This window comes from Cygnus olor, chromosome 17, assembly GCF_009769625.2.
Source record: "Cygnus olor isolate bCygOlo1 chromosome 17, bCygOlo1.pri.v2, whole genome shotgun sequence".
Classification (NCBI taxonomy): Eukaryota; Metazoa; Chordata; class Aves; order Anseriformes; family Anatidae; genus Cygnus; species Cygnus olor.
In genome coordinates, this window is record NC_049185.1 from 4,567,375 (window position 1) to 4,581,254 (window position 13,880).

At 41.1% G+C, this 13,880-nt stretch overlaps 1 protein-coding gene across 6 annotated transcripts in view; it reads left to right on the plus strand.

Annotated features, from left to right (window-relative positions):
* The window catches only part of SFI1 (SFI1 centrin binding protein), a 34,453-nt gene that overhangs the window by 15,829 nt on the left and 4,744 nt on the right, over positions 1–13,880 (plus strand). For 4 of the 6 annotated variants that reach the window (XM_040576959.1, XM_040576960.1, XM_040576961.1 and 1 more), the window contains exons 14-31: positions 1,579–1,660; positions 2,558–2,736; positions 2,968–3,043; positions 3,696–3,791; positions 4,187–4,263; positions 4,983–5,085; positions 5,560–5,656; positions 6,327–6,487; positions 6,918–6,992; positions 7,289–7,363; positions 7,747–7,923; positions 8,681–8,922; positions 10,009–10,104; positions 10,296–10,557; positions 11,230–11,377; positions 12,116–12,242; positions 12,917–13,019; positions 13,546–13,794. In XM_040576959.1, coding sequence (XP_040432893.1) covers positions 1,579–1,660; positions 2,558–2,736; positions 2,968–3,043; positions 3,696–3,791; positions 4,187–4,263; positions 4,983–5,085; positions 5,560–5,656; positions 6,327–6,487; positions 6,918–6,992; positions 7,289–7,363; positions 7,747–7,923; positions 8,681–8,922; positions 10,009–10,104; positions 10,296–10,557; positions 11,230–11,377; positions 12,116–12,242; positions 12,917–13,019; positions 13,546–13,653 — 2,284 coding nt within the window. In that variant the 3' untranslated portion in view covers positions 13,654–13,794. Of the gene's footprint in view, positions 1–1,578; positions 1,661–2,557; positions 2,737–2,967; positions 3,044–3,695; positions 3,792–4,186; positions 4,264–4,982; positions 5,086–5,559; positions 5,657–6,326; positions 6,488–6,917; positions 6,993–7,288; positions 7,364–7,746; positions 7,924–8,680; positions 8,923–10,008; positions 10,105–10,295; positions 10,558–11,229; positions 11,378–12,115; positions 12,243–12,916; positions 13,020–13,545; positions 13,795–13,880 lie in introns of those variants that run through there. The other 2 variants (XM_040576958.1, XM_040576963.1) reach the window with 2 other exon arrangements.

Genomic DNA, 13,880 nt, shown 5'->3' on the forward strand with positions numbered 1-13,880 from the left:
TTGGCTTGCTTTTTGGGAGAGTCACAAGTAGGTTTGGAGAGCATTTCTGCAAGCAAGTGGGAATTTTTCCACCCTGTGTTAGAGTGCAGCAGTGGTGTGTTAGCTTATCTTCTGCAGACAAGGAGAGAGAGAAGGCTGAAAGTCCCAGGAGGATAAGCTCAGTGAAAATGCGTTGTAGCATGAAATTACGGCGGTGTAATTTATGCCTCTCTCACCAGGGAGAGGATGAATAAATACATGGTTCAAAGGTTTCATCGACTCTGTAGCTGTACCTTGATTCCATAAGCCAGAAATATTTTTGTGTGCAATCTTTTCTCTTTAGAAGAGTATAAATGAAGTCTTGTTTCCTGAACATGCAATTGTAAGAAGCGTGTTCTTTGTTCAGAGGTCTGGGGCTGTTTTCCAACCAGATCTAAGTAGAACTTTCATGACAGTTTGCCAGTACTCAACTTCCCTGTTGATCTCTGATGCACTTATGTGCTGTTTCATAAGTCAGTGCCCCAGCTGCTGCATCTGGTGATCAGGAGATACCCCAGAAGAGCCATCAATTGAGATCTGTGACCGTCTGCAGAGCAAAGATGCTGTTGTTGGCAGCTACCTGTACCCTCCAGAAAGACTCACTTAGCTCATGTTGTTTACCATAAATTTTAAATGAGCTGTAATAGCTACCTACTAAAAATTACCTGCTAAGAGTCCAAAATGTGTTTTGGGCTAACTAGAGAAGGGCTGGGACTTGCTGACAATCTAATTAATATACCCACATGACTGAGTTTTAGAAATGTTTTAGATGTAGTTTTGAGTGAGTGTTAGTTCTACTAGACTAACTCAAACTTCTGGACTACGACACTTCTACCATGTGTGTTCTGTGTGAGAGTGTATAGTTCTTAATCACAAATACGTATTTGTTGCAACTTTGGGATACTATTTGATAATAAGTCTTGTGCATCCCTGGGAGGGAGGCAGGCTAGAAAGGAAGGATTATCTCCATCTAGAAAGAAAAAAGCTTTGATATTGATGGCAACTAACTTTGCCTTGTTTATAAAAAGGTTTTGGTAGAATTCATTCAGTGTTGACACCAGACCACTCTGCTTTTTATTATTTGTTGTCATAATATTTTTCAAGTCCTATTACAATGTTTGTTTTTCTTTGTTTAAAAAAAAAAGAAAAAAAAAAAGAAAGAGTAGTATCGTCAAAAGATTTCCAAGGGAGGAGGGAGCAGAATATATTTATAATGGAGAAGAAGTAAAAGGTTATATATTTTTGTGTAAGTAAAATAAATTAATTGATCAGTAGTTGGAATGATCTTTTGAATGATCTGAATGAAAGCAGGAAGTTGTAATAACTTCAGTAAATGCATTAGTCTTGTCCCATGTGTTTTGCATAGGATTTCAGGAGACAAATTTTTTTTTTTTAACCCAGAGACTTGTAGAGAGACAGAGCTGCCTGATTTCTAGCTCGCATGAATTAGAAAATGAAGTAACTATTTAAGTTGTAGATGGATTGGTCTTTTGAAATTCATAAAACAAGTTGTCTGAAGGAATTATATTCTGTGCTGGTATTCTCCCTCTTTACTTGCAGGAAGATGTTGATGAGACGGGTATTTGACATGTGGTTGTTGAAGGTGTGCAAGCAGCAAGAATACAGAATGGAAGAGAAGAAGGTAAAAGTAATTCTTTTACCTGGTCTTGCTCAGGAAATAGAGAGGATGATTTCTTAGTCACTGTTTGTGAACGTCAGTTAACGTGAGATGGGCTTTGATGTTGTAAATACCTTTTTCTCTGGTGGTGGTGGAGAATCCAATCAGGGGACGCATTGCAACCAATATTTGCTAAAAACCATTTTAAGTTAAGCTGCTTATTAATAAATAGAATCAAACTGTTATTGTTAGCAGATAACTATTGATGCTATTCGTTCTCTTATTCCGTCACATAGTGTGTGTATATGCTCTCATTCTGTTTCATAGTTACCTGGTTGAAACAATAAAGAGGAGTCACCTCAGCTAGTTCACCACCCTAGCTATAAATACAGGGTTGTGCAAACACAGTAGTGGCTTCTAGGTAGGTGTCCAGGAAGTCCCTCAAGGGGTCTTACATTTCCTAAGGTGTATATATAATCCTGTAGTTTTTTATATATCAGCCACTGCCTTATTTTATGTGGCGAGTTGCACAACTCGTAGTCAATGGTAGTGTGTGCTGGTGGCCTTGTGGAGATAGGGCTGGCTCTTGGTGTTCTGAGTTTATCTGCTCATACATATTCAACAGGCCTTGTTTCCGGAGCTTATCAGGTCTTGGGAGTCTTTCACAAGCTGCTTATCAGCTTCTGTGTTTCCTCTTTGGTCTTCTGTTTTCTGGTAACAGTTTCTCCATCCACATACATAGAAATGTGTAGAACACTGTTCACACAGCAAAGGGACTTTGACGTGTCCATTGTTGTTCAAAATAAAAAAGATGAAAACACATGGGGGACAGTTCTATGCCTGTCAACTTTGAAGAATTGTCTTCTGTTGTTTGCAGCTGGCCTGTGTCACAAATTCATTGCCACCTTCTCTCCGTTATAGGCTGTATTTCATTTTGAAAGGCAACTGCTGGTTTGCTTCTGGTGCGTCTGGTGTAGAAGAACAGCTGCACGTCTGGAAGAGCAAAAGGGGTTGGCTCGTGCAGGAGATCACTACAGCGACTCGCTGCTGCTAAAGGCTTTCTGTCTGTGGAAACAAAAAACTCAGGAGAGAAAAATGGAGTAAGAAGTTTTTAAAAAGGGAGAATTACTTGGATTAGCCTTGTGGTGGCCCATTTCTGACAAAGCAGCATTTAATTCTTAGTCACTGGCTTCTTATTTGTGCTTTAGATTGTACTGGTTTGTCTTTTACTTAGCAGACTGAAAATAGCGAGCATGGACATGTCTGTGCTAGAGGTGTCTAGTAACATGGATTGTATTGGAGGAGAAATAATTCAATTATTTTTCCCATAGGAGGCTCAAGGAGAGCCAAGCCCTAAGATTTCACTATTCAAAGTGTCTGCAGCAGTCTTGGAACAAGTGGAGAAAGGTGAGAGAGTTAATGTATGGGTAAATGCTTGAAATCGGATTGCTTGTACCCCTTAAAGGAAATGGTTGATTTTAAATACTAGTCATTCCTAAGTTTTCATCTCTTGCCAGGTGGATAAAATCAGTTCAGTGTGGCTGGAACAGGAATTGTGTAGGGAATAAAGGGAGTTCCTCTTGTTCGCTTGTCTAGGGATAGTGAGAATGGAACTAGAGCTTTGGAGATTTATCTGAGAATGTAATCAGCATCAGTGTGATGAAATTGTTCCTAGTCAATACTAAGTATGTCCTTTGCAAAGCTTTATTTAAGTTAGAAATTTGCAGTAAGTCTGTGGTGTGTGGCTTGTAGTTATGCACAGGTCATAGCAGGCAATATCAGAAGGCATTTCACTTTTATGCCATCTCTTGCCACGACATGGTGTAGCAAATGCATCTGCAAGAGGGTTCCTGAAAAAGGATTGGAAAAAAGGCCTCAACTAGCCCTTTTGAGAGCAATAGCAGAGTGCAGCACTAGTTTGAGAACCTTTCATAGCAAGAAAAAGAATTGCTGTTTCACCAGAGATTAGGAATGGTCCTTTTCCCTCTGCTCTTTGCCATTGCTAGATTTCCCTCCATCACATATCTATCTAATCTTTTCCTTTTTTTTCTCCGTGTAGTATGTGGGACATCGGTGTGAGAAATGGACAAGGCTGGTGCAAGCAGACATGCACTATCGGCACACACTACTGAGCAAGACATTGGCAGCCTGGAAGGTAAGAGAGAATGCCCTTTTCTTTGTGGAACTTGTCTGTGTGTGCTGAAATGTTTCAGTGAGAAATAACAAGCTGCTGTGTTGTTTCACGCCAGGTGCTTATGCACCAAATGTGCAAAGTAGAATGGAAGCTACTGTAGCTGGGTAGTGTGAGCTCTAGCATTGTTCTTTGGAGCAAAAGAGGCAATGGCATCTTGTGGTGTTGGTGAATGATAAATAATAGCATTAACAAGTATATAATGACTACACATCTCAGAAAAACTGCATTTGATTCCTGTGGCTGGAGCTTTTTTTTTTTCTTAACTCTAAAGCTGCTGTTAAGAGTTTCCAGATATCTTCTCTCCTCAAAGGTCCTGGCAGTTTAGGAAATCTCACGTCTCATTGCTTTTCTTACAGAGTTATCAACATAACATTCAATGCATTCTATACCAAGTAGCTGAAAAGGAGAAACTGCACACTAGACTACTGCTGCGGTAAGGCCATATTTTCTTAAGCAGCATGAGAGAGAAGTGACTACATTGCAGTCAAATTACTCTGTTTCTTTTGCTGCCACCTGTGTAAAATTTTGAGCGTTTGGTGGTGGGAATTGTCTACTCTGCATTGCTATTTCTGTGCTGGTCAACTAACTAAAAGAATTCAACCTCTTACTGGATCACCATCTGTTTTGCTTTAACTTTTTTTTTTTTTTTTAAACTGTTTCATTGACTTTACCTATTGCACATGCCAGACTTTATCTGTGTTTAGCCCCATGAGAGACTCAAGACAGCAAACTACATCGTTCCCTGCAGTGCATAGTCTGACTGCTGTAATATTAAAGCAGCCTGGAATATGTAGAGACTTTCTTACATTATAGTAAGGAGAATGATTAAGGTTAAGTCACTATATATTGGTTGTAGTTGCTTTAATTTTAACTAACTCGTTTTGTTTTTTTTTTTGGTTTGTTTGTTTTTTGAGCTATACAGCTTGAGCCACTTGCAGGGTCTGACTTACCTTAAGATGCTTGATTTAAGGTTGTATTCTGCTTTTGCACTGCCTTCTGTTTTCTCTCAGCAGAAACCAGAACTTGATTTGCAAGGCTGAGTTTATAGAGGCAGCTGGTTTTGGTTCCCCTGTGAGTGGGAAGGTAACAGACGAACAAGTGAGAATAATTCTTAATGTTTTCTGTTTTGTTTTGTTTTCATTTTGCCTACAGACAGCTTCTGTATAAATGGAGAGAAAATGCCCTTGCCCTTATCTGTGAAGCTAAGGCAACTACACGAGCAGATGCACACTACAGGAGAGTAATCCTGTCAAAGGTATATTCTGTATAGCAGATACCAAGGTCTGTATGAATGCTAGCTTAGGCAGGGGCCAGGTAATGCAATTAGAAGGACCAAAAACTTAATTTAAGAGCAACAATCAAGAAAAGTCTTGAAAGTTGGGAGTTCCAAACTCCCAGTCCCAGGTTACTTCTACAGGCATCTCTGAAACAGTTGTCTCTGAGTGAGCTCATGGTTTTTCTTCTTACTTTCCTTCTCCGTATTTCCTTGGAAGGGAAAAACAGTCTGATACAGCATAGTAGTATTATCTATGGGTGGGACAGAAAAGATTGCCTGAAAAATGCCAGGGGGACCCTCTAAAATACTGCTCTATTTCTTTTTTTTTTTTTAGGAAATTTGCACCATTTTTCTGAATGTGGAAAATGATTGTGGTGTCAAGAATGTGGTACTTCTAAAGGATGTTGTAATGTCGGTCTTTTATCCTGTCTCTTGTTTGCATTGTACCTTTAGGTGTTTCTACAGTGGAGGTACGCTGCCTTACTACAAATGCATTACCGTCAGCAGAAGATGACAGCTGTGACGGAGGCCAGAAAACATTTGGATATGGGTGAGCTGATGGGAATATTAAACTGTCAAAAGACTTATCTATCTGCATAAGGACCTTAGAAGGATGTGGCTTAGCAGGGCAGTCTTTTGTATCATCTGTGCAGATGAATGGATATTAAGACTACATGGACAAGCCCCATTGAACGGCGAATGACCTGGGACTCCAGTGTTCTATTGAAGGCTTCTTCTGTGACTTTTGCCTCTTTTGTTTCCGTGTCTATATAATGGATGATAACACTTCTTTCCTCAATGGAATTTCCCATTACTAACATTGAGAAGCTGAGACATCTCTGATCTGAGGGTCATGAAAGTAATCTTATCAATTATTGCCTCGATCTTTCTCTAGTAATTAGTTTGGAAAGGCGCTCAAACTCTGCCAACATTTTCATGATTTCATGTAAATGATGTGGCTGATGGCTCTGAAGCACAAAGATGGCAAATGATTTCTGAAAGATTATAAAGAATGTCAGTGATATCAGGGAAGACTTGCAAGTCAAGGCTCACTGTCTGATACCTGAAACGCTCCACTTACCGTCTTCCTAGTGCTGAGTACAGTCAGTGTGAAGTATTGCCAGAACAATCTGGAAGAGTAGCTGATCACTAGATACTCTCTGAGATTAATAGTGTCTCTTTCATGGTAGTATGGTAGTTAATTTCTCTTCTCCTGATAGTGCGTTTACAGACCCTGTTTCTTCACTGGAAGGAATTTACTAGGGAGTCACTGATGCTGAGGGCTCAGCAGCACAGGGCAGTGCAGCACCACCAGCAGCACCTACTGCAGAAGTACCTGGAAAAATGGAAGAAATACCATCAGTGGTGCATTGGGAAAATGGTGAGAAGGATCAGCAACCTCCCCAGCCAGTCACCCAGGGTGGGAAGTGGCTGGTGTAGAGGAGCCAGACATTTCCTAGCGATGGGAATAGTAGTCTTGGCTGAGGAAGAGCATGAGAGCATTGTGCATTGAGGAAGAAGGAACATGCTTGTGTCTTGCCTGAAGAAGTCTCAGTTAGAACTAACAGACTTAACAGATGACAAGTCAGGCTTGCCATGTGTGGGATCATTTACTGTTAATGAAATCCTTGTGGGCTCACGGATATTTGCAGGTGGGGTTACACCATAGAGCACTTGGATATTGAGAGTGGCTGGCCTCAACAGTACAAAGGGTGGTAAAGGCTGTTTAGTACCTGTTCTGCTCTAGTAGCATTTGGCTCACATAAATGGGGTTTGACTGCGAGCGCCTCTCTATTTTGTTTGTCTTACAGCTGCTACAGAGAAAGGCAGATCAGCTAATGACTGATAGACTTTGCTCTACTTCCTTCTCCTGCTGGAAGACACAGGTAAGGAATTGTCCTCTGGGTTAAGTATATAGCTGCTTGCTGATGCTTACCCCTTCTTCTCCTTCATATTCCATTTACATGAGGAGCAAACAAAACTATTTAAATGTTCTCTGGATTTTTGGTTCCACTAGTGCAAGAGATACCTTACATATACTGGGTAGATGGGGTAGGTTATTCTGCTAAGGCTCCACCAGCACTTCCTCTTTGGTTGATTTGGCTAGTGTTTCAGGTGTGGCATATGTAAACTCCTAACCTGATTGCTGTACAATATGCATATATATATTTTTTTCTAACAGCTGTTGCAGCAGCAATGGGAAAAGCAGAAGACAGTGCAAGCATTGTGGTACTGGTCTCTTTCGTTGCAGAGGAAGGTAAGTGTGTAGAAGGCTTGGGGGCAGGCAAATGCATTTGGGATCTGTGTGGTTGATACGCAGGTCTGACTGCAATCAGCAGAGTGCACGTGCTCATCTCTTTCCTTTCCTCTTTGGGGTCCTAAATACTGATTTGGGTTGCTGGAAAACTGTCCCCATGTCCTGTTTTCCAAATAAAAAAAAAAAAAAATTGCATGTTTTTCCCATCCTGACTCAGCTGACTCAAATCCCTGTTCCTTTGTCCTTGTGGTGTTTGTCCTGCTGTCGCTCTGCCTATTACTGTCCAATGGAACTGAGAGTGTTCTTGTCTGCAGGGGGAGTGGAGTCCCTAACCCAGAACTTGTCTTTGTAATAGTCCCAGGTGTCTGCTCTTGGTGTTGTAGGTATTCAGTGCTTGGCTGAGATTTGTCCAAGGGCAACAGGAGAGGAAAGATCGCATTGAAGAAGCCATGGGAGTTTATCGTACTGCCCTCATGAGAGAAGGTGTAACTTGGATCTTGAGGTACACTGCTGGCATGAAACAGTTGCGGGGACAGCTCCAAGCCCAGCACCAGATGAAGGTGAAAGAGACAAGTGAACACTCAGATACATCCAGGGCACCAATCTCCGATCTGTATTTGAAGTGTGTCTGTGTGAGTGTGTATAGACCTTGGAGCCCTGTGTCTCAGCTCTTGTTTGGATCTGGCATATGCTTTTACCCGTGGTTCAAAGCAAAACACCTTGTCCTTTTTATTTTTCCCCCAACTGAACATAGAGTGCTTGAGACTTGTGTTGGTAACTGGGAGCCTTTCTTAATGAAGCTATTTCAAAACTGGCCAAATCCTGCCATAGACGATGTAGCTGGATAAGACTTTTGCCTGTAACTAGGGTTTTTAAACTTGGGACTGTGTTAACGTAAAGCATTAGAAGCTGCATCTCATCCTGCCCTAGCTTTAGTACTGCTTAGACCTGCAAGAATGGGCTATAGTGTCACTTGTGCCTTTGAATGTTTGTCCAGCCCTGTGTGTGGAAAGGAAGATAGGGATGCATGTATTGATTACTTCTTGTTCCTGGTCAGCTTTTCCAGCTCTTTTCCAGGTTTACAAGACACTTCTTGTTCTGTTTATTTGTGTGCAGCCTGCCTTTTTGCAGAATTACCCAGTTAATTCTCTTTATCTGAATGTTAACACGGACCTGCTAATTTAGTGTGGAGAGCTGGTACGGCTCTCAGGTCATCAGAAACTGCAGTTCCTTTCTGTGGTGCTGTTCACCCTAGGTAGTGTGGTGTTACTGTCTACTCTCAACCATCAAATGCTCTGCTATTCTTTGTGTTGACAGGCAGCCTGCAATCTTCACCAGACAGTCTATCGTTGTGCAATGCTCTGGAAACAGAAAGCTCTCTACGAGAAATTAAATAAGCCTTGTTCTTTTGTGTCACCTCTGAAAAAACAAGTGACATTTAAAATACCTGATGTTAGCCTTGAGACAAGAGGACGTTCTGCAGAGGAAAAGCTGTGGCCTTCAAAATGCAATGATCTACCATTTCACTTTGCTGGTGGTGACTCAATTCTCAGTGAGCCGTAAGTGTAAAATTTCAGTCTCTCCTGCATTACTCTGGTGTATATATGTGTAGTCCATAGCATACGCTTTGTATCCATCTATCTAGATATTTACATGTCTATATCCATGTCTTGGAGCCCTGTGTCTCAGCTCCTGTTTGGATCTGACATATGCTTTTGTTTACGGTTCAAAGCAAAACACCCTGTCCTTTAGTTCAGCTGAGACTATATATAGGTAGATATAGACCTCAGGCTCATTTTTATATTTCCAAGTTTTCACAGTGATGATCGTTAGTTCCATGCAAATTCCCTTTCTCTGATGCTTCACCAAATGGCTGGCTTTGTTGAGTTATGCAAGAGCTGCCACATAATGTATACATTGGCCATCGAATAATGAACGAATTTGTGACTTTCACTTCCATACTGGTGATGAGTAGAATCAGCTCAGCTATATACTTTCTTCTAGGAGTTTCTCAATATGCAACTCTGAATTTGTAGAGTATTGGTCATTTGTCATGGGATCTGTTACACAGAGAAACATTTGAAAGATGTGGAGTGGTGGGATTTTGTACCATTATGAGAGCTTATCTTGCCCAAGTGACTTAGAGCTGTCACTGAAACTCTTCTTTTTTCACCGAAGTAATGATGAAATGATAAAGATCAAGATTCTGGCAATGTAGAAACAAGGCTTTGTTCTTGACCTCTTCTTTTCCCTGGGAAAACTATTCCTTAAAAAGAAAAAAATTCTCCTTGATCATGGGGCAAATGCAAGGAAGAATCTTCCATGAATCTTGAGAGCCCAGGACAGGAGCCTTATGGGCTGTAAGGTAGAAATTTCACATTTCTTTAAGCCAGCATATGCTGCCAAAAGTAGTTCTGCCCCTTCCACCCATCCTTGTGTATGCACAGTCATGCATACAGTGAACCAGCTGGCAGCATTGATACAGGTTGAAATCTAATCTTTAAAAGTTATTGCATGCAAGAGCAAGGTTGCAGGGTGGGGTAGAATGACAGAATAAAAGTGCTTCTTTAGCTGTAGTGCCAGCTTATACCAATTTAAAATAATTATGAATCTATGTCATTACTGGTTCTGTTTGTTCTTTTCAGGAAGGTTGTGCGACAAGCAAGATTACCACCACAAAGACCTGACTTCCTTCTGGAATCTCTAGAAAGCAAGGAACTGCTGGGAACTCCTTTTTTGAGGTAGAGAATCTGTTTTTATTAGTACTGCTGGTGGTTTAGGAAGCCAGCTAACACCCCACAAGACAGGACGTTATTTCAGTGTGCAAGGGAACAGCAAGATTCTTCCTTTTTTACTTTTTTTTCCCTCACCGACTGTGAAGTATAAAACTAGTAAGTTGAAATGTACAGGTGCCTTCCTTCTCCCCTAACAGATCAGGGACACCTTTTCAGCAAACAGATGGGAACAAATGTTCTTCTCAGACTGGGAACTTAATGCCAACAACTGAAATGGAAGAAAGCACCTGTAAATGGCTTTCTCAGATGGGCAGTACCACTCATTCCAACTCATCTCTGACACACACTGCTCTCCCATCTGTACCATTGTGGACACGTGATGTGCACCGTGCTGTGCAGAAGCCAGAGCTACGGTCTCCTTCATTTTTTATGCCCCAAGAGAAGGCTGGATCAGAAATGGTGAGCGTATTGCGGAAGGAAAAACTAGTGTGTTTACTGGGCTCCTGTCAGCCCACATGCTGCTTATTGCTGTTTCTTCCTATGACTCCTCAGAACTGCTCATCCAGTTGTTATTTTTTTTCTTGTACTAGTTGTCATCTTAGAAGTTGATTAAATGAACTGTCTCTGCATGCTCAAGAATTTTTTTTCCAAACGTCCAAAGCAATGTTTCACTTGCTGGCCAACCTGTATGTTTTGTACTGTAATTCATGCCTTTTTAATGGTCTTGTGTTCTTCACAGTAGGATGCTCCTCCTAGAAAATGACTTGAGAGTGCAGCTCCTTCTACAAGTTCAGAGCAGTTACAGTTTGTCAACCAGATTATAGGGATTTAAGAGTAACTCAGTTTAGGAGCTTTGGCTATAGCTCAGAGTCTCAAAAACTGAAATTCACTTTACCTGCACGTAGGTACTTGCATTTTAAACTCCTCTGTTTCATGCAGAAAGGGAGGTGTTATTCTAGATGAAATTTCTTCCTGCTAGAAAGGAAAGAGCTCATTTCTTGAAATATCACAGAAGCAGCAGTGCTTGTGAGAGAGGCTCAGCAACTACAGGTGATGTCTTGGTGTGAGCAGGGCTTAGTAGCTTGGGTCAGGTGCTCCTTTGAGGAACAAAATATCATTCTGATCTTGCAGAGAGGAGGTCAGCCTGTGCATGGTCACACAGGAGCCCATTCCCAAAGCTGTCAACAGAGAGAAGAGTTGGAGAAGTTGCGACCAAACTTAAAGTCACAGTTGCTGTCACCTGAAAACTTAGTTGGAAAACAGAATCGCCAAAATGCAGGTAGGTTCTCAGCTGTAAGCTGCAGCAGTTACATGTTCTCCTCCAATATATGCAAGACTGCAAGTCAACTCCCCAAAACACAGGGGAGACAAGGCATTCTTGTATGCCAACATCAGTAGGTGAAGAATCAGTCGTTTATTTTGGATTGGCAATACAGTTGTGTGGACTCTGTTGAGGCAGGGGACTAAAGCCCTGTTTTGGTGATTGAAGGGTGGGAACTAGTAGGGGTCAGGTTTTTAACAACACTGTGTTCTAGTGCTGGGGCATTCATGTACATATGGCAAGAATATGGAGCTGAACTTTCTTGGGGAGGGAAAAATTCACCCAGTACTGTAATTGCTGGGAAAACTTACAGGGGATGGATGATGTCTAAGCATCCCTCTATGCTGCATCTTTCAGGATGCGAAGGGCATGAAAGTTTTTCATGAGGCCAGACTTATAGAGTAGATGTGAAACACTACATTGTAAACAGCATTTGCAGTTCTAATCCATTGACTAGAGCATTTCTCATCTTTGGTGTGTTGAAACTGGAGTCTTGAAAGCCTGCAATGCTGTCAGGACTCCTTCTCTCTCACTGTACCTCATCCGTTGGGTGAACAGGTAGGTATCACGTGGTGACAGAATGGGAAAATAACTCAAGAGGGTTCCATATTTCCTGCCTACTAACCTGACTTTCCCTGATAAGAAGAAACAGAGTAAGTTTACTTTCCTTGCTTGTGCTGTTTATCTTCTGTTCAGCTGAATGGGAAGAAAGGAGGGAGCACAGTTCCAAAGAAGAAACGTTGTTCCAGAGAAAGATGGAAGCAGAGCTCCGACACATCCAACAGCAAATGCAGTACTACTTCACCAGGAAGCAGGAACTCAAGTATGTTACAAAGTCCCTATAGCCAGCCTTTCTTCATGCTGTCCACACAATATTGCGTTCTTTGTGTGAATTCTTTGTGCTTTGAAAACCGTTCTTTTTCACAGCAGAACTGTGAATTAAATGGAGAAGAATTCTGTCCTTTTAATAGTTCACTTGAGGTGAGAGAGAGGGTACGTGAAGAACTTGTGTAATCAGCAACTGGTTTAATTATACTTTTGGCAGCTACTGGAGAAACCTTGACAGGAGTGTCACTGGGCATAGTCTGAAGGCAATGCAAATGAATTTGGCAGAGCAGCTGAAATTTACCTTTCAACTCTTTTACCATGAGGGGTAAAGACTTTAGCTTTTTTTAACTGTCAGTTCCAATAATAATAATAATAATGTAGCTAGGGTTTGATAACAGATTACTTCTCCAGTAGAACAAATTTACAAAAATGTTTGAAAGAGAAGGGGGCTTGAAAGGTTCTAACTGTCAAGAGTAGGATGTGAAGACAGGAGCTTTCATACAGATTTTTATACTTTTCAGCATCCTTTTCCCCCCTTTTTAGACTTGACTCACTGGTTTGAAACAAACAAAAAAAGTGTCTTATTGCAAGCATTAATTTCTTGTCTAAGTTGGCTTACACTGTTGAGCTCCTAATTGGGATAAGAATCCTTCTAATCCCTTTTATCAGGTCCTGTCAACAGCAGGCACGGATTCTATGTAAGTGGCTAGAAATGAGCACACAACTAGAGGACCAAGACAGCATACAAAAAGTTCGGGAAGAATTGGATCAGGTGGGTAAACAGCGAACAAATTCAAGTTACTTAAGTGATTATCACTATGCTATGTGCTTAGCCTAAAGTGTAGCGCTAGTTGTGGGGAATCAGCAGTAAGGTAAGCAAAATCAAGAGAAGAGAAACTTGTAATCAGAAGTGAGCTGTTGAGTGGAACAAAGACTGCTGTGTAGATGCATCTTCCTACTTGTTCAGATACGTAACTGTAGCTCCAGTAGATGTAAGATTCACTTCAAGCTACATAAGCGGCTTAATTAATTTGTCTTAAAACTTTCTGTGGGCTCTCAGATAAGTGTAACAAAACTACACTGACTGCATCTGTACTGCTGTCAGTTCCTATGTTCTTACAGCTGTCTGTGTGTGTGTACTGCACTTAGACCTCTAAAGTGACTGTACTTAACTGGTTATGAGTGATGCAATCCTGTTACTTTGTGGTTTTTAATAACGATAACATAAAGGCTTCCTCAGTCGAAGAGACTAAACAGTATCTTGTACAAACACCTTATGCAGTCTTCTTTACATTCAGTTGGAGTTGAGGATCAACACTCTCACCAAAGCACAACAAGAAGAGAGACATCACGTGCAGAACCTGGTTGCCCGCCTGCATGACATTCGGATTGCTCTGGATATGTAATTCACGTGAACCAATCTTCCAACTGATGGGTAGGAATGTCTTCAGTTCTTGCCCCTTTCATAGCAGGGGGGTATGGAAGAGATGTGTACATTCTCTTAGTCCACGTATGGTATTTTTATTTTATAAATTAACTTAAATACTCTTGTTTGTTTTATTTTGACCATAGCTGCTTTAAAAAAAAACAAAACAAACAAACATATCAGGAGCTAAACATACCTCATGCTGCA